The sequence below is a fragment of the Salvia hispanica genome, chromosome 2, assembly GCF_023119035.1.
Source record: "Salvia hispanica cultivar TCC Black 2014 chromosome 2, UniMelb_Shisp_WGS_1.0, whole genome shotgun sequence".
Taxonomy (NCBI): domain Eukaryota; kingdom Viridiplantae; phylum Streptophyta; class Magnoliopsida; order Lamiales; family Lamiaceae; genus Salvia; species Salvia hispanica.
In genome coordinates, this window is record NC_062966.1 from 35,141,099 (window position 1) to 35,163,690 (window position 22,592).

The window sequence follows — 22,592 nt, forward strand, 5'->3', positions numbered from 1 at the left end:
TTGATACTGTGTTGACATTAAAATCTTGAAATTTTACACTGTGTTGATATTGTATTGAAACAGTGTTGAAGTTGTGTTGAGGAGTTTTGAGTTTGTACAATATATAAGTTCGCATTTTATCACTACCCTGTTTGTATGAAAGTGTCAAGTGAATATGATACTGTCGAGTACTACCTAGCTCTATTTACGAAAAAGTCTTGTTTTTTCATGTTAGTTTGTTAACTAAAATTAGTTTTTATTTATATGTGGTAAATTTCTATCTAATGACACGAGTTCTATTTTTTACTATTAATATTTTATCCACTTTTTCCTTTATTTTTTCTATTTTTCATTAAATTTCATTATTTATAATCAAAATTATTTTTTATAGAGGGAGATAATATTTTTTATTTTTATTAGTTATATATTAAATATTGTTAATCAATATCAAAATTATTATTTTTTGATATTGTTAATATTTTCAAATTCATCCCAAAACTTAAAACAACTTTTTGTAATTAGCAGTTCAATCATTAAATTATTAAATACGATCTGCAGCATATGCCAAAAATGAGAGGAGAGTCCTGCAATTCTGCCACCTCACCGACCTAATTAAATACGTAAATAAATTAATAGCAATATACTAAATCGTAATATTGTGAGAAATTATGTGGTGTGAAGCATGGAGGACTTAATTAATTTCTTTTTAGGAATGTCTCTTTTATGCAGCAAGGAAGCATCGCAGAAGTAACCTACTTTCAATTCCAAGTAGACAAAACTGAAGAAAGAGAGAAAAAAAAATACTCGTAATTAAATTTTATTTATAGTGAATGAGACCACTTTATATTGGAAAGAAAATTTTTATAAATACAATGTGACTAATTTTTATAACCAACTAAAAGTAAGAAAACAATAATACTCCTATTTATCGTGAATGTAAGTACTAATAAGTAGTACTACTATTAATTTAGTTTTATCTCTCGAAGCATAATATTTGTTTAGAACGTTTTGTCAATAAAAGTTTTTTCTAATTATTTTGATCTTTTCACCAATAAAAATATTATTTTATTTTTATTTTAAATAATAAGTAGATTTCACCTTCTGTAAAATCATTCCATTGATATTTTATCAGAATGAATATTTTCTTTCTTCTCACTAGTGTTAAACAATTCTTCTAGACATATGAGTATTAATTAATGAATAAATATTACTTTCTCTGTCTCATCCAAGATGTTCACCTTTTCCTTTTAGTTTGTCTCATTCGAAATACTTATTTTCTATATTTAAAAATAAATTCATTTTTCATCTCTCATCTCTCATTATTAAAATATTCAACTGCTATTTTTTTCTCAATTTATTTTACCTAACAACTTTTCCTAAATCTCGTACTCCATTTCTTAATAAATGCTACTAGTCATTTTGAGTGGGACGAAGAAAATACTATGTAGGATAAGTACAGTGTGAATCAAGTAGATCATGAAATTAAGTAGGTAAATAATGAGAGAATGTTTTGTTGTACACATTAATAAAGAAATACGTACTAGATTAAAGTAGGTAAGAAAATTAAATAATACTTGAATAAATAATGAGAAGAGATTAAAGTAAGAGAATAAAAATGATCAATTTTGACAAAAACATAAGTCATCTTTAATAAAACAATTCAAAAATAAATATTACGACTCAATAGTCAATACTAGGAATATTATAATGATGCATATACTCGTATTGAATAATATTCCATTACTTATTCAACACATCTATTTATATTACCACTGAGTGATAATGATGCGGTGAATTATTCCCCAACCAACCCCAAAATACTGTTGATAATCAAACAAAGCAAATTCAAATTTTCAAATTCCAATTTTGGTGGCATTCCATCATGTGTCAGAAAACGCGTTTGCGTATGCTCTTATAAATCTTCTTCTCCATCAACCTCTCTTCACTCACATCTTCAAACAATGATAAAATCGTTACTCCTAACGACACTGGCTCTCCTTGTATCTTCACCTTCAGCAATCCGAATCCCTCCTCCTTCCATTTCCGACTACAACCAGTCGCCGGAATACTCAAACGGAGACCAATGCCAAAGCCTTCAAGCTTCAATCTGCCATCCTTCACTCATTCACATCGCCACCACTCTCGATTTTAAATACCTGCGAGGCTCAATCGCATCCGTCCATTCAATCCTCCGCCACGCCGCCTGCCCGGAAAACATCCGCCTCCACTTCATCACCGCCGATTCCACCTCCGCCGCCGCCGATCTAGCCGCGATCGTCGAATCCGCGTTCCCGCGCTTATCCTTCAAGGTCTACCCCTTCGAAAAGGAATCCGAGGTCAAGCAGCTGATCTCTTCCGCCGTCCGCCCCGCCCTAGAGGATCCGCTCAACTACGCGCGGATCTACCTCTCGGAAATCCTCGATCCGTGCGTCAGACGCGTCGTCTATTTAGACTCCGACACGATCGCCGTCGACGAGATCGAGAAGCTGTGGTCGACGCCGCTGACGAGATCGAGAGTGATCGGAGCTCCGGTGTACTGCAACGCGAACTTGACGAGCTATTTCAACGCCGAATTCTGGTCGGATCGGAGCCTGTCGCGCGCGCTGGAGGGGAAGGGGGCGTGCTACTTCAATACGGGGGTGATGGTGGTGGATCTGGAGAGGTGGAGGAGCGGCGGCGATTATACGCGGAGGATTGAGTGGTGGATGAAGACGCAGAAGGAGAGGAGGATTTATGAGCTAGGTTCGCTGCCGCCGTTGATGCTGGTGTTTGGGGGGGAGGTGGAGGGGGTGGATCATAGGTGGAATCAGCACGGTCTAGGTGGGGATAATGTGGTGGATAGTTGCCGGAGATTGCACGGCGGCGCGGTGAGCTTGATGCATTGGAGCGGGAAGGGGAAGCCGTGGGTCAGGCTGGATCGGGGCAGACCCTGCCCTATTGATTATGTTTGGGCACCCTTTGATTTATATAGGTTTGCAAAGTACTCCTAGTAGAGTATCAAAGCATTTTTTAATTCTTTTTGTAAATGAAAATGTGCAATAGTATTTATTCTTTTTCCAACTCTATATACAATTTGTTCATTCGTTTTTATAAATTACTATGCGTTCGTTTTTATTGTAAATTTATTAGTACAAGTGAAAGAAGGATGAGAAAATTCACTCTTCAAATTCATTTTTTGGATGACGTCAGAACGTTTGAAGCACAATATTCATTTATCGAAATACAACATGGTTGATGAGACAAAACACGCTATGAAATGGAAATGCTGAATAATACTCGCTCTTTACGCGATACATTGTCTCATTTTCCATAATGATTTTTCATTTCCCCCATAGTGATTCAAATCCACAGCTTATTGAATTGGGAAAAAACGTTTTTCTAACAAAGTTGCACTTCATCGAAACAATATTGTTGGAGGAACATTTGATGCATGTCTGGATTAGGCAGTCTGACTGGCATGTGTAACAATAATCTTAGAGGAAGATATAATCATGAAGTTACTAGATAAATTCGAGACAAATTCGGTACATATCTAAAAATGGGTGATTGGCATTCGAGCTAATTAATTGTTAGGCAAAGCATAAGAGAGAGCCTAATTGCTGTCTAATTTAGTGTTCCGCATTCCACACGCAAAAATGTACAGAGGATGTATTATTTTTAAATTATTTGAATATAAAGTAATGTAAAACTGGATAAATAAAAGTTTAAAGGCAAAATTATGTAAAGGGTGAAAGAAGAATATACATCCCTCTTTGTACTTCATCATAACAAACCAACAACACAATTTAGATGCAATCTGTTCTCCAACCCTCTTAGATGGTGGCCCAGTAACATGCACCTGCACGAAACAGCATTCGCCTTCGTCACGACAATGGTATGAAAAAACCCACATACACACATTATTTATTTGCTTCAAGAAACAAAGGACAGCAGTAAAATGAAGGGAATTATTTCACAATTACCAGAAAAGCAGCTTGGCCAAATAATCCCGTGATGTGCCAATGGTATCACAAAGTTCATTATCCCTATCTTCGTAGTTCTGCATGCTGTCCCCCTCATAATCTGGGGTGGCATCGTCTTTGAAAAATTTCCGCAGAGCATTTTGAGCAAGTTGCTGGATGATTTCCTCCACCTCTGGCGATGATGGTCTAGATAACTCGGTTACCTGAAGCAAAATGTCAGAGATACATCACTGTTGATATTTGAGATTCAAGATATGTGGACATATATTGTAAGGAATATCGACTTACCATATCTGAGTCCAGGGACCTCAAGTACTCCAACAAATTGTTATCGCTCTTTGTTATATGCTCTATCTCCAAGTTTTCCTGTTTCCGAGATTGAAGCTCCTGAGGGAACATCCGATCAGAAGCCATCAAGATACATACCAATAGGAATTCCATCAGAGTAAAAGTTGGAGATAGAATAAAAGCAAATAAGTAACATTACACCAATATCTGAAGGGATAATCGATTTTCCAAAAAAGATAAAGTCAAGGGGCAACCAAGTTGTGATCTAATCTGCCAGAGGGCATAGAAGTTGAGTTCAGGGAGATTCACTTGAAGAAGCATAGTTCATATGGATGCGATATAATCATGTTATGAAGATTCAACAATGTAAACCCGTAATTACATCATGATGCATTAGAAGAACATGTCCATGAAATGGTGAAGATTATACAGTGCTACTATATTTTGACTTTGTGACTGGTCATTCAACTGATTTAAATCCAATCAAAATGAATCAATCAGCAGAAACCTAGACCACAGTGTTAATCAAAAAGCATCCTTCAGCTGGCCACCTGATACTAATCCATGAATCTTTCACAAGGAACTAGAGTAATAACTTGGTGTATAAATTTTGGCAATTTAATGAAAATTATTAGTGCAATCTCAATCAAAACTTGCTCAATCTATAACTGCAAATTTCATCCACCTGATCAACATCATATAATCAATCAATGCCCACACAGCAAGTTCTGTAGTTACTTAATTCAACTAGACTACAGTAAACTAACCTTCTTTGCTGTGGACAACTCCAGTTCCAATTGCTGAATATAGTTCAATGCTTCTGGAGGCAAATCCCCAAAAATCTGAAGATTCGTATTCTCCAATTCTTCTGCACAACTTTCAACTCCGGCACCAACACCGCTACCATCGCTTCTATCCCACCTCACCTCCGAGGCCCCATCACTCTCCGCATATTCAGACCCCTTTGAACTATCCGGCGACATATCAAAATTCCTCATCAACAATATCCTATACTCTGCATTCCACAGTGTATACCTACAAATCAACATAGACAAATTACATGAAATCAGTATCATTCAGTTGCTGCCAAACTGACACTACTACTAAAAACATGATAATTTTCAAACTAACGATTATCAATTTCAACAATAACTGATTAAATTACACATCAATCAACAAGGACTATACATCACAAGCACAGAATCACACATATATACGGACGCATCTATTGAAGAAATTCAATTAGTGAAAAGAGTATTCAACGAAGATCTAATTACCCAGTGACGATGGATGAAACTAGGAGACGATTGAGCGGGTGCTTCGAAACCCTAACCGTAACGGAGAACTGATCCGAAGGCAGAAGTCCGAGCATCGTGGATATCGTCTGCTTCATCGAATCCTTAGCCGAATCCGAAACCCCCTTCGAGATAACCGTATTGTCGAACGGCTCGATTTTATTAAGCATATTCGCTATGACGGAGAATTCGTGCCCGAAGCCGGATTTCCTGGTGGAGACGAACTCGTCGGAGACTCCACCGCCGTCGACGCCGGAAATAAGGCAGCTGATCGCGGCGCGCTTCCTCGGCGCCGGCCGGAGCAAGGGGCGGATGAAGTGGCGGTGCGCGAGCGGCGGCTGAGCCGAGAGGGTGGGTTTAAGGGATAAATCGGAGGCGCGTGATAATAGGACAGCCCTCGCCGCTGCCGAGGCCGCCATGAATCTGCTTGTGCAGTCGAGATTTTCCCGGCGGAGGAGCTGCGGTGGTGGAGGGGCGTCGCGTTCTTACCTACAAATCTGTGTCATGAGCCTCAGCCCACCCAATTTCTGCTGATATTGATTTCATCTTGGTGATGCGTTTGTCAGGTAATTGGGCTTCTTGTTTGCCTTAATTACGGATTCGCCATTCAAGGTAGTGACGTCACTTCGTTCAAAGATTCCTCTTGTTTAGAGTGAGAATAATATAATTAAAAAGAGAAAAATTAAAGGTAGATGAAAAAGTGTATACATGAAAAGTAATAAATCATATAAGAGTTATTTTTGTAAAAATTGTTATTTATAAAATATATACAAATAAGTCGAGCTTGATGAACATGTTTTTAGTGAGCTTAAAAGCTATTGATGCTTATTTTAATACTAGCTTATAATGTGTTTAAAATTTAATACGGTAGCTCATTTAGAAAAATTGATGAATAATTGTGAAGTACTACAAAGTAGCTCAACTTTCCACTATTTGGTAGGGGCATTAATCCATAAAACTTTCTCAACCATGATAATATCATGTGCCTAATTTCACTAGACTTAAAATATTTTATGAATGCGTAGTAATATTGAATTAGCTATTTTAGGATGGTATTTTGTCTTTCCATTTCGTGTGGACATCTATAATTCTAAATTCAATAATACTACTAGTAGTTAACAATTAATAAAACGTTATAAATATGTATTAACAATGACTAATTAAATAGATGTATCAAATAACAAATTGGGACTCCAAAAATAAAAGATGTTTCATAGCAAAGTTCAAAAGAGTCACGACTTCTAAAAATATGTCTCATTTATGTAAAGTATATAAACCAACATTATCACTACTAGAATCGTTATATTTACCGATATTTTTCGACAACTATGTTTATATATAATAATCCGAGTTGCTAAAAATAAAATAACTTATGATGATAAATATAATTAAAATGAACGCCCAGTATCAAATGGGGCCCCATAATTTGATCGTGAGATTCAGTGAGTTTGACAATTGAAAAGTAATTGGGCCTATTGGATTTGGTTGGAGCAATCTTAAGCACAAACTCAAATTGATATTGACATCTATTTACGCCGACCAATAAAATTTGCAGAAAATTATTCAGGTTACCCAATTTGATTATTGAAAATTGCAATAATACTATTTTAATTTCTTTTCGCATATTGTCCATTGTCATGGACTGACTCATGGTAATTGGTAAGGTTGCCACTTTTATAGTCAATCGTATAAATGTGTTTTTAATGTTTACTATTCTGTCGACTATTTTAACTTTTGACCGACCACCATGCTGTCAAATAGTGGAGAACCATTATTAATTGGATTATTGGAAAACGAAAGTCAAATGATTTAATTACTAGTACGATTATGAGTTGAAGTATTGTTTCAAACGAAAGTTTCTCCAATAAAGTTTATAAATTTGACCCAGTTTCGGCATGAGAAAGCACGTACGCATAGCGTAAGCTAATGTTTTTAATATCACTCTTAACAAATGTTTATTTTGTCTCCCATTATATATTAGTCAAATTGAAAGAGTAATTTTATTTTGGTAACATAAGCGGGCTATGCCCTAGGAAGAGAAAATTAACAAAATTAAGATACAAATTATATCACAAAGCAACCAACTACTTAAATCCCTCGACGGAATCTCTAGAATATGAACTCCGCTATGAAAACTATAAGTAAAATGCGATAAACAAATTAGCAGCAAAATTACCTTTTCTGTGCACATGTCGAATCACCACAAAATCAAAATCCTTAAGCATGTCGCGCACTTTCAGTACTAAAGGTCAACAATTGATTGAGATATCAAAATGACCCATAATCATCGACACACCACCAAACCTCTGCAATCAGAATAGAGCAGTTCCCAATGCTAACCACGAAACCATATCGCCATTCTCCTAAGGAATCACGAAAGAGACCACCCCCAAAAGCTCTTCATGTCACCCTTCTAGAGACACATCTATATTTACCTTTAAGGTATCCATCGAGGGGAGTACGATCTAACCGGAAAGAGTAATTTTAATTAACGGTAAACGCAAAAATGCGAGTGATATTGTGATTACAATAATTATTATATTAAGTATTATTATTATTATTATTATTATTATTATTTGCTCGTTATTATTTTAGGGAGCAAGATTATGAAACTAATTCAGCCTCGTTTGACAATCCTAAATGATTCACCCTCGCTTGCAAAGACATTAATTTCCTTTTCTCTTTTTGATGGGCAAGGACGCAAGGTTATAATCAGTCTCTTTTTCTCTAAATACAATAATTAACTTTAAGTTACATTCTTCATCCACCCTTAACTATTGCGTATTACCTAAAATATTACAAGTATTATATTTTATTTAATACTGTATTTAAAAATGCGATAAAATCACATATTTCACTTATATATTATTATACTTTTTAAAATCGTTATTATCACACCCCCCAATATATAAAACCGTTAGTTTCACAATCCCAAAAGATAATCCATAAAACAAATTAAAACAAAAAACGTAAGAAAAAGAAATCGCGTTAGCGTTTGAAAAAAGCATGAGGCCACACCGAATATTCCTCCGCAGCCGAAAAGCGTGACTACAACTGTAGCTCTATAAATATATAAAGGGCACGCAACTTCAAAATCAAAACCCTCCCTATATTCGTTTGAATACATCGCTCTAATTTTTCGGATTTTGTATCTTGAATCGTAATGGCATCATCTGCAGCTCTCAAGAGATGGCTCAGGCCCGAGGTACTTGCTAGATCTTCTTTTCTTTTTACCGTCTAGTTTATTTTTATTTTTGTTTTTGTTTTTGTTTTTGTTTTGTGATTTGTTCGGATCTGATTCTTTGTTTTATGAATTTTAGGTGTATCCGTTGTTCGCCGCCGTCGGAGTGGCGGTGGGGATCTGCGGAATGCAATTGGTTCGTAACATCTGCACGAATCCTGAAGTCAGGTATTTTTTTGACCTTGTAGCTGCGCTGATTTCTCTCCATGTTTTCTTTCTCGTTTCAAATGGACGTTTTATGATATGTATAGATCTGTGTGCTAGTTTTGTTATATGATATGTATAATAGTAATAATAATAAAACAATAATAGTAGTAATTAATTAGTCCTCGAGATTCTCTGTTTCAAATAATGTTGGATTATACATTGTGTTTTCATTAGATTATGTATACAAACCTGTCCTATGCTGTCCAATATTATGCGGTCAAATTATTTTATTTTTGTATTTCAATTTATTTAATGAGTATACAGTATCTGGTGCATCGAATTTATGAAAATTTTACGGTAATTTGGTAATGCACATTGATCGTGTCTTGCAAATGTGCAATAGTATGCATGATATCTTATAAATCAGTCATATAATTTGGTAATTCTGGCATTTGCCTGACCGAATAATATTCGGTGTACATGTCATGGAAAAATATGAAATGAAGGTAACATTGTCTACATGTCATAGTAATATTGAAATTCAAGGGTGCAATTGTGCACATTTCTTGACAAAATGGAAAATTGAGGGTGTGTCTCTGTATTAAAATTTGTGGTCCTCTCCCTGATTAGAGAGCACAACAATGATGTTCATCATAGAGGTTTTTGCGATAATATTGGATAAATATTCTGAAAAATAATGTCTTAAGATGAGGAAAATGGAAATCAGTCATATTAATCCTTCTTCTGGTTGGTGAAATACCAAGTGCTTGTTTAAAATATTAACCCTTCAAAAAGATCAAAATTTATTTGATACTTGCATATTCCATTTAATCATATATTGCCTTTGTTCATACTTGTTTGTGTGACCTTTGAACTTAATGATGAGATTGTTAAACCTGTGTTCCAATTTTGTGAAATGTAGGGTGAATAAGGAAAACAGAGCTGCTGGTATTTTGGATAATCATGTGGAAGGGGAAAAGTACTCTCAACATTTTCTTAGGAAGTATGTCCGTAACAAGTCCCCCGAGATCATGCCTAACATCAATGGCTTCTTCTCTGACCCCAAATATTGATCGATTACTGATGAAATACAATTGTTTTGAAGTTATCAAGATACAACAAATGACAGAATTGCATTTTTTTGGCTCTGATTGAGCACACAAATAAAAGAACCAATATATACTTTTCACAACAATTCATGAATGATTTGGGTTAAATCTTTCCCCTTTTATATTATTGAGCATTCTTATGGTTCATTTCAGTGTATGTTACATTCAATTTGTAATCTCATCAAAATTTTCATTTCCACTATATCATGTATACAATGACCAAACAAAGGATTTCACTGGATATGGAATTTTTATATCGGGTAGAAGCAGCCAATATAGTACATGGTTTCTGTAGTACTCCGTATTAGAATTGGTGCCAGAATTCAGTTCAAATTTTAGTTTGTAGATCAGATCATTACATCCTAGTATAACTCTTGCCTCCAGTTTTGATAGAAAGAGTTTGAATGGAAAAGACGAAACATTCATTCGGATGTGTGCTCTATCTGCTGCTTCTCTTTAGCTTCACCACGCCAGCTACTCCATGCTTCAGTATAGTGGTGAAAAAGGTCTCCAACAGCTGCCACAACATTGATGGTACAAGATTAGATAATATGCCCAATTCCTATAGCTCAACATGTAGTTTAAATCAAGACAGGATCCACGTTTTGGGGCTAAATTAAGACAGTTTGCTTCGCAGTTATACCATGTGAAGAAATGTGATTCCTTGAAAGAGTTGTTTCATAAGAAAATTTGAGCTAAGAAATTAGGAATTAGTTACCTTTGTTGCTGTACTGTGGCTGATAAGCACAAAGGGGACTGTCAGAGTTTTGAATCTGCGCATCTTTTCTGGTTTCATGGCTCCATACCGTAGTAACATTTGGGGAGAAGGGACCAAATACGAATTCCTTTGAGCTGCATTTCTGATGCTGCTCAGTCAAGGCATTATAAGTATTGCACCTTTTCACTGATGTGTTGGTGATATCAGCTCCGAACGCTCTTCTCTTCCGATTCTTATCTTCCAATGCAATGGAAGATCCATTTCGGCTCCTTCCCACACTTGTCCACCTAAATGCTGGTTTTCCACTCCCAGGATCGCGAACCTGTAGAAATATCAAGATTTGCGGAAAAGAATCAGCTTCCTATGTGCAGGGGGGAAACGGAAAGGGGATCTGTTGAATTTTTAAAAAGTGATTGTACTATTGTAGATAAACCTTTTCAATGAGTCCCATTGATGAAAACACATTAGCAATATCATACAAGCGCCTAATCTTTGCTGCATATGAGAAACAAAATGTAAGAGTACTACATAAGTTTGCATACAATTTCCATGTGTTCACTATAATGAAGGCACATCTAAAAGAAAGATTGAGTTACTTCTCATAGCTGTGCGGTCAAGGTTGTCTCCCAGCAAAGCTAATGCAGCACCATCTAGTGATATAATCTCCGCCTTTAAGTGATGAGCAAGAAGATCCAGATCAAACTGAATTCGTTCACTTGATTTCTGAAATCCAGATAGAGGCAAAACTTACCTCAGAACAAAGGAAAAGCTTGACAAAATTCTGTGTAAGAAGCCCCAATGATTTTTCCCTCTTGTGCTCTGTACAACCACATGAGTATAAAGAACAACCAAATTCAGTTAGATGGAGAAGATACTAAATAGGCAGTGAATCAAAGGAGGTAGAGATGATAGCTCCACATAAATAGGAGACTCAGTAATTCACCACTTTTACCCGATTGAGAGCATTTGTCTGGACACTCAGCCTTCGAATCAGAGGGCAGACTATGTTCTTTATCATTCGAGACCTGGGGAAAGAACTCACATTATTATTGCAAGCTAAATATAGGAGTACTATTATCATGCTGCTCTACGCCTACGCTTTGTAACACATAATGGTTAACATGACTACGACTATTTTGTGGACGTTCTTCAGCTCGTACAACAAGAGGTAAGTCTGAAAAGCTAAAGAAAGCAAGCAGTCAATTTAAACTTAATTTGCTAAAGCCAGCAAGATACATTGGTGATGTAGGTATGGAACTCCTCTTTCTGTCCCTGTTCCTGTAATGAAACAATGCAGAACAAAGTTACTATGCCATTAAGATTGAGTGCCAAATACATTGATTTTTTCATACTCCATAAAACCAGTCTAAACCAGACTACCTTGAGCACCTCTAAAGCCCCAGAAATGGCAGCATAACCTTTCCAAGTGTATTGATTTTTCTCTTTCTTCTGTAAAACCTGAACATTTCCCCTTAAAGTTAGAATCATAATTCCAAGTTTAGATTAAAAGCTAAGATAGTTACCCCAATGCCTTCTAAAATATTCACAATGTCATATATTCTTCGCCGCTCAACACCTAAATACAAAGTCCAAAAAAAAGGTTTAGCTCCCAATTAGAATTTGTATCATGATATCAAGTTAGCTATTTTAAACTCAATTTCCTCTTATTTTACTCGATCAAAATACTAATTCTAAAAAAATTAAAAGCAGTCCAGAATTATACATAAAAATATAGGAGATAAATGAATTTATTAACTAACAAGTAACATCTCTTGCATTTTCATCCTCACAATCAATTTCATATAATCACTCGAGTTCTTAAATTTTAAAAACTCAATTTCCAAAAATAATCAACAACAGATCGTATTATTATCCAGATTGGAGAATAGATTCACACCTAACTGAAGAGCAGAAGCATCCAATCCGATTGAGTCCACGCCTTCGCGATCGTATAACCTCAGGAAACTGCAGAATACCAAAAAAAATCACTCAAACGGAAAGCACGAATCATATGAGTATTCATCATATACAGATGATAAAATCACGAATTACTTGGTGCATAGAAGACCGAGAGACTTCTCCTTGCGGCAGTAAAATGCATCTTTTGTGCGAGAATCGCGAGACGCCATTCCAGCAATCGATTTCAGAAACCGGAGAGATTATCTAGCTCGGATGAGTTTTGATGGAGGTGAATCATAAATTGATAGGCATGGCGCAACGGAGTTCAATCTACTCTGACCCTATGGTGGCAGTTATAAAGGTCGAATTTAATGAAGTTTTTCGATTCTCATAGGCTGTTGGTGGTTCAATCGACCACTGACCCACGTGAATCCGCCATTTTGATTATCGCATTCTTCCATGTTTTGGCTTTCGTCATTTGAGCTTAATTGATAATTTTGTAATTGTAGGACATGACGAAAATATATCTGTTAGATCAGAAACTGCTATTTGATGAACATGCTAATATTTTCTTAAAAATCCAAATTCCACCAAGAGAAGAATTGACGATTGCCTAGAACAAGATGTGACCCATATGAAAATGGAGGTCCATGAATAAACCATGTTCATATCCACCAAACCCCATACACCACACATAATGGAAAAACTAGTGCAACCAGCACCAAATAATTGACTTCCTGAATAGCTGAAATGATTCCCTTGCCATAATCATCTAATGCAGACAAAATGATCAACTACAACGAATTTAAAGTACATGAAAACTGAAACCCATTGGTCTTCAAAACAAACAAAATATGTCTTATACTCTTTTGAATATGACAACCATGAACTGATAAAAGTCTCACCAGACTTCTATTGATCAATGGTGGATACCTCTTGCCACTCCCCATCCACGGCTTCCTTCCACAGCGTGACATTGTTGTCGCCAGATGCCACAGCCAGGAGATTTCCGGTCAGAGACCACGACACCCTCCAGACGGGAGTCTTGAAGTCCTTCAAAACTTTACCTTCCCACTGATCACCTTCCTTGGCCACGGTCCATATCACGACAGTACCATCTTGAGAGGCACTCGCGACAGTTGATTTTGGAAGTCCCAAGTTTGGTGCCCAGGAAACATCTCTCACCCAATCTGAGTGATTCTGGAGGGCAGGGAAGCAGTCCATTTTCCATATACCATTGTTGAGCTTCCAGATCTTCACTGTGTTGTCGCAGCCACCGGATGCAAGCTTCTGAACTGGTTCCAATATTCCAGATCCAACGAGCGCACCTGGAGCCATTGAAGGGGCCCATGTAACTGAGGTCACCCCAACAGGATGAGCTTGGTCTATTTTTGTAGTATCCCAGCCACCATCAGCTCGAGATGTGTAGACTGAAATGTTCCCGTCCGAAGAGCCACCGGCCAAACACAATCCCAACTCATGGGGTGCCCAAGCAATGGAATTAACTGATGATTTGTGGTCAGTGAAAATATGAGATTGGGTCCACTCGTTTGGATTACCTTCCTTCCAGATGATGACTTTACCATCATAAGAACAAGAAGCCAGTGTCGAGCCAAACTTGGGGTGTGCCCAAATTACCTGCCACACTGGTCCTTGATGACCAGTCAAAGTAGCCAGATGCTGGGAAGAGTTGTTGCTCACACCAATTATTTTTATAGTGCCATCGGATGAAGCTGTTGCCACACGTTTCCCATAATAATCCATCGACACATCATGAACAACATCATTGTGGCCGGTTTCAATTTTCTGTGGAGGCATCTTTCTTATTGGTTATACCTTCGACCTTCGTAGAATTGCTTTAAGTTTGCTTTGAAACCCCTGTATATCAGAACATACGCATTCAAAATAGAACTCCTCATATATTTCCAACAGAATTCTATGAACTATTCAAAATTTATAGTATCACAGCATCATTATCGAGCAAATTAGTGTACGTTGTGTAACCTGTCAAATAAAAACTAGCTGACCGAAATGACATAATTAACAAAGCACGCGGCTCCAAACATACAATTGTTGCAGCTGAGTTTTAAATGTTATCAATGGATTCAATCAGACCAAGCATGCTCACACACAGATCGAGCTAGCTTCTTGATACAAATCAACTAGATTAGATAGATCCTTGCCCCATTTCCCCAAAAATTAACAGCACACAGGCAAATTAAGAGCAGAGACAGAGCGTATGAAGTCAAAATCTTCCTCAATTACATAAACGAAAGGAAAAACAAAACCTAGCCCTAATATAAACAAACTATTTTTCTTCGGCAACTTACTTCGAGAATGTATCTAAACCAAATAAATCATATTTACATCACCTCGATCTCGAGAAGATATCAGAAATGAATAAGCTTAGACCTGAATGAAACGGATCTAATATTCCCCAATCCCAGATCTCATAATTTACAGATCACAAGCATCGGAAGCTAAAAATTTCACAAAAAAAATAAGATAATTGAGGGATTACAAGCAATGATTTACCAGGTATATGTCGATTGGAGCTTCGGATCAGATCGGCTGCTAGGAGGAAATCGGAGAGGAGGAGAGAATTCGAGTCGTACAACTCTATAAAGCTAGAGCGATATGCGTTAAAAAAAAGTGGGGACGTGTTTGGTTGCAACTTACTTGGAATTTCGGTCCCGGTTAAGTTTCGAATAATAGGAATTGGAAAAATATCATTTTATAAATTGCAAACAAATTTGGAGTAATAGAATTTGGGAAACTTTAGTTTGTTTTGCAATTTTAAAAATTAATTGGAAAATCGTTAAATTTGGATTTTTCTATGTTTATTATCCAATGAAAAAATTCGGATGTCAAAATGTAAAATATTGCTAATATTTTTTAATAAAATTAGGGGAAATAGCCATTTAAATCACCAAGTTTTGTCAAAATCTGGTCTATTCCACAAAGATTGAAATCCGCTAATTAAATCACGAAGTACCAATTTTTCTAGTTTATCCCATGAGTTGAATTTTAGGTGAAATCTTTGTTGATGTCGATTGAGATTTCAAGATTGACTAAGATTTAAATCACGAAAAGGATGTGTGTATAGTCCAAAGTGTAATCACAAGGAGTTTGATCTTAAAGTTGGATTGAGATTTCAATGTAAAGATTCAAATGTTCCACCCATTCAACTCATGGGATAAACTAAAAAAAAATTGAAACTTCATGATTTAATTAGCAGATTTCAAACTTTGTGAGATAAACAAAATTTTAACTAAACTTTGTGATTTAAATGGCTATTTAACTATAATTTTTTTTTAAAATAGACAACATCATTTAATTGATTAATGGTAACTATATATGATTTCTTGATTGACATGTCACAAAAAAATTCACAATTAATAACAAATATATTAATAACAAATATAATTGTAATAGTTATAAATTTTACACTACATATCATATGTTGCCATTATTTATTAGCACATTCATTCTGGTATTTCATATTGACTGAATTGTTTAATACATTTAGGTATCGTTTAATAATTGCATTGGGATTTACTACATAGTTAATAAATAAATAGATTATTGAAATTTTATGTGTATAAATTAACATGAGTAAGCGTTTAAAAAACTAATGAAGTATGTTACGACCCATAATATCAAAGTACTATTAATAATAACAATAAAAATAGGAAGCTAAAAATTTCAAGGGTAATAAGATCATTTTAAATTAATTGACATAATTAAATTTTCCATGTAAATCAACTTATCATCCTACTTATTTGTTGGAACCGTTTAAGTTTTAACACATCAAAGCATGACAAATAAGGATGCTTGACAAACTAATAGACCAAAAGATGATTTAACTCGAATAGACCTTTTGTTTGATTGAAATTGTAACGACCCGCCCATCTAGGGTATAATAAATGCGGTGATCGTTATCTAAACAGACTTAAATGCATCAAAGATCATAGGCTAGGGTTCCATTTGAAAAGAGATTTTCACCAAAGCATTTAATGAACAATTTAATAGGAAAAGAATTTAATGCTTTAGCAAAGAAATCCAATAAAAGGCTATCACCATAAATGCTCCAAAGTAGCAAAGGTACCAAAATATTTCCAAGTGTTCTATACCCAAAATATACCCACAAAATAACAGCATTCATCCCAACCAAAAGATCATAAGTTTTCATAAAAAAAACATAGCATAGCATAGCATAGCATAGCGGAAGCGACCAAGAAAGAAGTGAGGCTATGTATGAGGACACAACGACACCTTAAGTACCAACAGATCATCTTATTATTCTCTACTCAACACCGCCGCCCGCTCGTCACCACTCAACCTGCACATAAGGAAAACACATGCAGGGCTGAGTACGATAATCATACTCAATGGGCTCATTGCCGAAAACAGTTTTATCACAAATATAGTCATTATCATGCCATTTTCAAGTGTCCATCGGGGTTTTAACTTTAGAAAGACCCGAGGCACCAAAATATCTTCTTTCTCAAATATCACGGTCGCGCAACCATTTTTCTCATAGACGTTTACCATATCCTCATTCTACATGACAAGGAATGCGGCCGCAATCCAGGTCACTAGACCGGCCAACCCGTACGCTGACTCTCGGTCTAACATTGGTGTACACTAACCCAAGTAGAGTTTGCGGCTCTACAAGGATCCGAATTCGATTATAACAATAGTGGCATAGCCACGAGGGATAGGCACGACAAAACAAATCAAGGCATGATAACATATCTTTCATTCTCATCAATATCAGTTTAGGACAATGTCCTTATTTTAAAAGAAAGCCCACCTCGTAGGTTTAGCTCGATAGAATTCTCTTCTCCTCGTTTATCACGCTGAGAGCGCGAAGTATCACCTTTAAATTAGGCGTATCACAAATCAGTTTCAATCATGGATTTCAATATTATGCATGATCTCACGTTTCCCTTTTTCCCATCGATTATTTTCAAAATCATCAATATCAAAATCAAAGTATGATTAACATACCATTTTTATTTAAATACTCATTCCAAAATCACCAATAATTCGTATCACACATGAGTGTTCCACACACACAACACACGCACACGAACACAACAATTGTGCACGCCGATCGAGGCGTGCACACACACACTCTCGGCCACACACACACACACACATCCATGCCTCGCAAAATTTCACCGATTAAACCCCTTTCACTCGTTCTAGATGCATGTGGATTCAAGAACACCGATTAATCGGTAGAAGAAGAGAAGATCAATAATTAAAGTACCTTTTCCAAAAGAACGAACGGTAGAAACAAGGAATTAGTCTTGATTCTTCAATAATCTCTTGAATTTCACTTGAATTCTTCTCAATTGATGAAGAAATCTTGAAGAAACTTGAAGAAAACTTGGAGAGAGAGGGGAGTAATTTTCGAAAATATGGGAGAAGTGGGAGACGCCGGTTTTTGTGATTTCTAGGGTTTAGGATCTCTCCTATTTATAGAGTGCCAAAATAATATCCCAATAATTAATTAAATAAAAGATTTGGGAGAGATATTGGGGAAGTGGCGTTGAATTGGTTGAGAAGAATGAGGATTTCAAAAATTATAGGCTATTTATTTAGCCTATATTTAAATTCAGATATTTTACGGAGTAGAATAATATATCACGGAGCAAGAATAAAATAAAATACTCCCCAATTTAATAGGAACTAGGCGTGACTTTTTTTTCCTTTTCCAATAAGGAATAAATTCAAATCCTAATTTAATTAGGATATGGTAAGATCTTCTTAGATTTGGCAAGATATGCTAGGATATTTTAGCATATTTATATTTATTCATGGAATAGAATAAATGAGGAATCAATAAAATAACAAATAAATCCTCCTTCTTTTCTAGATGAGATTTTCGAAAATCTCATGAATATCCAAGGTGATAATTTCAAAAATTCCATGTAGGAATTATAGAGTATTTGGACTTTGGATTTAATTTGGATAATTATCCCAAACAAATAATTAAATCTAAGAAAAAATAGGATTTCTTTTCCAATAAATATGATGGCCGAAAATTCCACACTTTTTTCAATAATGCTCCTATTAAATTCTCACTCATCCCTTAGGAAAAATAATTCCCCACAATTATATTACTCCGCATCAAAACTCACATTTTCAAATCAATCATCTCTTCACTTTCACTTCATTTTCTCATCGTATTGACCTTTCAACGACCACATCATTTTTCCACATCTTTGACTATTCAATAGCCACGTCAACATTTCAACAAGTTGACTATTCAACTCAAACTCCATTCTCATACGCAATTAGGTCACAAAGACACTTATGCAATTAATCACTCCTCAAATAATTCACATATCATAGCATTTAAGGCATTTAATGCAAAAATTTTATAACCCGAAAATTAGGGTTTGAAAAAGTGGGGCATTACAGAAATAATACTATCTTATAAGAATATATTCAATTTGTTATGGATGGGAAGCTATGCGTGGTGTCTAAGATAGCATCTTGAGGGTGCATGGGAAGGAGTCGAAGGGTCCAATGCAGCATATCAAGAAGAGTTCAAAAATCAGTTAGGGAGACTAGCCGTTGGAGCGGTTATGTTCTCGGTTGTGACAGATTTGAGTGAAGTCTCTTTCACTCAATGTTTTTGTATAAATAGTATAGAGTTTTAATTGAGTTACGGATTCTAGTAGTTGTATCTCTCTTCTTGAATCTTCAATAAAAGTTTCTCTCCTTCAAGATTCAATCAAGTTCATCTTCTACACTATCAACCTCTCACTTGTTCGATCACTTTCTTGGCTCACTTTCATCAATTGGCGCCGTCTGTGGGAAGATCGATTAGAGGCGATGGCTGCACGGTTAGAAGCAGAAAAGTTCACGGGAAAAAACGATTACGGATTGTGGAAGATGAAGATGAAGGCGGTTCTCATCCAGCAAGGATTGGCTGAGGTGCTCACTACCGCGAAAGCTGACGATATGGAGAAGTCGCCCGCTCTTGACGAGAAGGCACAGAAGAAGTTCGCTGAAATGCAACTGAGAGCTCACAGTGCTGTTATTCTTTGTTTGGGTGACAAAGTTCTACGCGAGGTGCAGACCGAGACCACAGCCGCTGGAATCTTGAAGCGGCTTGATGAGGTCTATATGGCCAAGTCTCTCGCAAACCGCCTCTACATGAAGAGGAGGCTATATTCATACAGCTTTGCGGAAGATAGATCCATTGTTGAGCAGTTAGAAGACTTCAGCAAGTCGATTGATGATCTTGAGGCAGTCGATGTGAAGATCAGTGATGAAGACAAAACAATTCTAGTCTTGAATGCCTTGCCTAACTCATATGATCAAATGAGGGATGCCATCCTCTATGGGCGTGATAAGCCCATTACATTAGCCGAAGTACATTCTGCTCTCATGGCAAAGGAATTGCAGAAGGGATCAGTGAAGCGCCAAGAGCCCCAACCAGAGTCTCTCATTGTCAAGAAGTTCCACAAGAAAAAACAATTCAAGAAAAGGGTGGAGGACTCAAAGGCTGAAGGATCTGGGATGAAGGAGACCCGCTCTTGTCATTGGTGCAAGAAGCCAGGGCATTTGCAGAAGGATTGCTATGGTTGGAAGAAGAAACAAGCTACTGAAAATCAACCTCACAGCAATGTCATCAGCAGTGAAGGGGAAGAGCCTGCTGAGGTGATGAATGTGATGGAGAGTGGGGAGAAAAGCTTATGGATCATGGATTATGGCTGCTCCTTCCATATGTGTCCAAATAAAGGTTGGTTTCTTGATCTTGAGGAATGCAATGGATCTGTGTTGTTGGGAAATAACAACACTTGTGCAATCAGAGGGATTGGAAGCATTAAGCTGAGAATGTATGATGGCTCTGTAAGAATCCTATCTGATGTAAGATTCATTCCTGAGGTTAAGAGGAACCTCATTTCCCTTGGAACTTTGGAGAGAAAAGGTTTTCTGTTCATTTCAGAAAATGGAGAGATGAAGGTCTGTAAAGGAGGTGAAGTAAAGATGGTGGCCAAGAGAATGGGCAGCCTATACTACTTGCATGCCACAGCTATCTCTGGAGAGTCTCATGCAGCCACCAAAGATGATCTAAGAAGCTGGCATTACAAGCTAGGACATCCAGTTGAAGGGACCTTGAAAGCACTGGTGCAAAGAAAGCTGATCCATGTAGGAGATCATGCAGAGCTGGGGCCTTGTGAGGATTGCTTGCTGGGAAAGGCCAAGAAACTATCCTTCCCAACAGGTAAACATTCTTCAACCTCTCCACTGGATTATATTCATTCAGATTTATGGGAGCCTGCTCCAGTGAAGAGTTTGGGTGGAGGTAGGTACTATATGTCTATTATAGATGACTTCTCTAGAAAGGTATGGGTTTACATCTTGAGGGAGAAGTCAGAGGCCTTCACTACTTTCAAGAATTGGTGTAAGGAGATAGAGAATGAGAAGGGAAGATCTCCAAAGGTGCTCAGAACAGATAATGGTTTAGAGTACTTGTCTAAAGAATTTGATGGTTTTTGTCTACAGAAGGGTATAAGGAGGCACAAGACTGTCCCTGCCAACCCCCAACAGAATGGGGTGGCAGAGAGGATGAATAGGACGTTGCTAGAAAGAGTGAGGTGCTTATTGTCATCCTCTGGTGCTTAGAAACACTTCTGGGCAGAGGCTGCTTCTACTGCAGCATACTTGATCAACAAATGCCCATCTTCAAGCATAGGTGGCTCTATACCAGATGAGATGTGGTATGGTTCAAGCCCTGACTACTCAAGATTGAAGCCATTTGGGTGCAAGGCATTTGCACATCAGAGACAAGGAAAGCTTAGTGCAAGGGCACTGCAATGTGTAATGCTGGGATATCAAAAGGGTGTGAAAGGCTATAGGCTCTGGTGTGTTGAGCCTGGGAATCAAAAGATTGTTGTGAGTAGAGATGTGGTCTTCATTGAGGACCAGATGCCCTTCCTGATCAATAAGCAAGCAGTGAGCTCTGGTCAAAAGACTCATTCTGAGGATAGTTTTGAGGTGGAGTCTGGGGTTTTTTCTGATCAAAATGCAGATGGCATATTGGAAGATTATGAGGAGACAGTAGAGCCTCAACAAGATCAGCAACACACTACTCAAGATTATCAAATTGGCAGAGATAGGCCAAGGAGAGCTAATGTGAAGCCGCCAGCAAGGTTTAGTGATTATGAGATGATGTTTTATGCTCTTCAAATAGCTGAGCAGATAGAGTTGTCTGAGCCAGGTTCTTACACAGAAGCCATTAATGGGCCAGAGAGAAAGCAGTGGTTACAGGCTATGAAAGAAGAAATTCAGTCTCTTTTGAATAACAAAACTTGGATTCTGGTGGACAAAGCAGAGTTCAGGAAAATCATTGGTTGTAAGTGGGTGTTCAAAAAGAAGATAGAAGCTGCAGATTCTCAGAGTATTAGATTCAAGGCTAGACTTGTTGCGAAGGGTTTCAACCAGGTGGAGGGAGTGGATTTCAGTGAAATATATTCCCCTGTGGTCAAGCATAATTCTATCAGAGTGCTACTAGCAATTGCAGCTAAGAAGAACTGGGAGCTAGAGCAGATGGATGCTAAAACGGCCTTCCTAAATGGAGATTTGGAAGAGTCTATTTACATGATTCAGCCTGAGGGCTTTGTTGTGCCTGGTGCAGAGGATATGGTAAAAAGAGCATTTATGGTTTGAAACAAAGCAGCAGACAGTGGTATCTAAAATTTGGTGAGAGTCTAGAAAGGTTGGGATTCTGCAGGTCACTCTATGATAGCTGTGTATTTGTGAAGAAGGAAAAAGGAAGAGCAGCCACATATTTGTTGTTGTATGTAGATGATATGCTCATCTCTGGGCCTGATGCTGAGGAGATCAGGAAGATCAAGGCTCAGTTGAAAGTGGATTTTGAAATGAAGGACCTTGGAGTTGCCAAAAGAATACTTGGTATGGATATTG

The 22,592-nt window shown here is 37.0% G+C and overlaps 5 protein-coding genes across 6 annotated transcripts; 2 read left to right on the top strand and 3 right to left on the bottom strand.

Moving 5' to 3' along the window:
• Nucleotides 1-1,830: 1,830 nt before the first annotated feature.
• Nucleotides 1,831-3,073, top strand: LOC125203928 (probable galacturonosyltransferase-like 10). Its single transcript, XM_048102444.1, has one exon. The coding sequence runs from the start codon at nucleotides 1,941-1,943 to the stop codon at nucleotides 2,967-2,969; it is 1,029 nt and encodes a 342-aa protein (XP_047958401.1). The 5' UTR covers nucleotides 1,831-1,940; the 3' UTR covers nucleotides 2,970-3,073.
• A 542-nt stretch (nucleotides 3,074-3,615) lies between these two features.
• Nucleotides 3,616-6,037, bottom strand: LOC125207910. The gene is made up of 5 exons (XM_048107423.1): nucleotides 5,507-6,037; nucleotides 4,997-5,264; nucleotides 4,230-4,328; nucleotides 3,942-4,144; nucleotides 3,616-3,817 (listed from the first exon to the last, which is right to left on the bottom strand). The coding sequence occupies exons 1-5, from the start codon at nucleotides 5,941-5,943 to the stop codon at nucleotides 3,742-3,744; spliced, it is 1,083 nt and encodes a 360-aa protein (XP_047963380.1). The 5' UTR covers nucleotides 5,944-6,037; the 3' UTR covers nucleotides 3,616-3,741.
• A 2,551-nt stretch (nucleotides 6,038-8,588) lies between these two features.
• On the top strand, nucleotides 8,589-10,168 carry LOC125204827. Its single transcript, XM_048103568.1, has 3 exons — nucleotides 8,589-8,729; nucleotides 8,845-8,933; nucleotides 9,835-10,168. The coding sequence occupies exons 1-3, from the start codon at nucleotides 8,688-8,690 to the stop codon at nucleotides 9,983-9,985; spliced, it is 282 nt and encodes a 93-aa protein (XP_047959525.1). The 5' UTR covers nucleotides 8,589-8,687; the 3' UTR covers nucleotides 9,986-10,168.
• An 84-nt stretch (nucleotides 10,169-10,252) lies between these two features.
• Nucleotides 10,253-12,959, bottom strand: LOC125204825 (E2F transcription factor-like E2FE). 2 transcript variants are annotated; one of them, XM_048103566.1, is made up of 11 exons: nucleotides 12,792-12,959; nucleotides 12,637-12,704; nucleotides 12,263-12,315; nucleotides 12,120-12,197; nucleotides 11,976-12,017; nucleotides 11,692-11,764; nucleotides 11,491-11,558; nucleotides 11,336-11,408; nucleotides 11,173-11,234; nucleotides 10,740-11,061; nucleotides 10,253-10,538 (listed from the first exon to the last, which is right to left on the bottom strand). In XM_048103566.1, the coding sequence occupies exons 1-11, from the start codon at nucleotides 12,866-12,868 to the stop codon at nucleotides 10,444-10,446; spliced, it is 1,011 nt and encodes a 336-aa protein (XP_047959523.1). In that variant the 5' UTR covers nucleotides 12,869-12,959; the 3' UTR covers nucleotides 10,253-10,443. The 2 variants fall into 2 exon arrangements, with proteins under 2 accessions (XP_047959523.1, XP_047959522.1); XM_048103565.1 differs by having other exon boundaries at nucleotides 11,683-11,764.
• A 305-nt stretch (nucleotides 12,960-13,264) lies between these two features.
• Nucleotides 13,265-15,323, bottom strand: LOC125204826 (protein transport protein SEC13 homolog B-like). Its single transcript, XM_048103567.1, has 2 exons — nucleotides 15,174-15,323; nucleotides 13,265-14,516 (listed from the first exon to the last, which is right to left on the bottom strand). Exon 2 carries the CDS (start codon nucleotides 14,454-14,456, stop codon nucleotides 13,551-13,553), a length of 906 nt encoding a protein of 301 aa, XP_047959524.1. The 5' UTR covers nucleotides 14,457-14,516; nucleotides 15,174-15,323; the 3' UTR covers nucleotides 13,265-13,550.
• Between the last annotated feature and the right edge of the window lie 7,269 nt (nucleotides 15,324-22,592).

Coding starts and splice junctions, on each gene's coding strand:
- LOC125204827 (XM_048103568.1), top strand. CDS start 8,688: ATGGCATCATCTGCAGCTCTCAAGAGATGGCTCAGGCCCGAG. Junction 8,730..8,844: donor AGAGATGGCTCAGGCCCGAG/GTACTTGCTAGA, acceptor TATGAATTTTAG/GTGTATCCGTTGTTCGCCGC. Junction 8,934..9,834: donor TGCACGAATCCTGAAGTCAG/GTATTTTTTTGA, acceptor TGTGAAATGTAG/GGTGAATAAGGAAAACAGAG.
- LOC125207910 (XM_048107423.1), bottom strand. CDS start 5,943: ATGGCGGCCTCGGCAGCGGCGAGGGCTGTCCTATTATCACGCGCCTCC. Junction 4,145..4,229: donor GGTCCCTGGACTCAGATATG/GTAAGTCGATAT, acceptor ATTTTGCTTCAG/GTAACCGAGTTATCTAGACC. Junction 3,818..3,941: donor TTGGCCAAGCTGCTTTTCTG/GTAATTGTGAAA, acceptor TGTTTCGTGCAG/GTGCATGTTACTGGGCCACC.
- LOC125204826 (XM_048103567.1), bottom strand. CDS start 14,456: ATGCCTCCACAGAAAATTGAAACCGGCCACAATGATGTTGTTCATGAT.
- LOC125203928 (XM_048102444.1), top strand. CDS start 1,941: ATGATAAAATCGTTACTCCTAACGACACTGGCTCTCCTTGTATCTTCA.
- LOC125204825 (XM_048103565.1), bottom strand. CDS start 12,868: ATGGCGTCTCGCGATTCTCGCACAAAAGATGCATTTTACTGCCGCAAG. Junction 11,765..11,975: donor TCCATACCTACATCACCAAT/GTATCTTGCTGG, acceptor TTCTTTCCCCAG/GTCTCGAATGATAAAGAACA. Junction 11,559..11,682: donor CTCTCAATCGGGTAAAAGTG/GTGAATTACTGA, acceptor GTGGTTGTACAG/AGCACAAGAGGGAAAAATCA.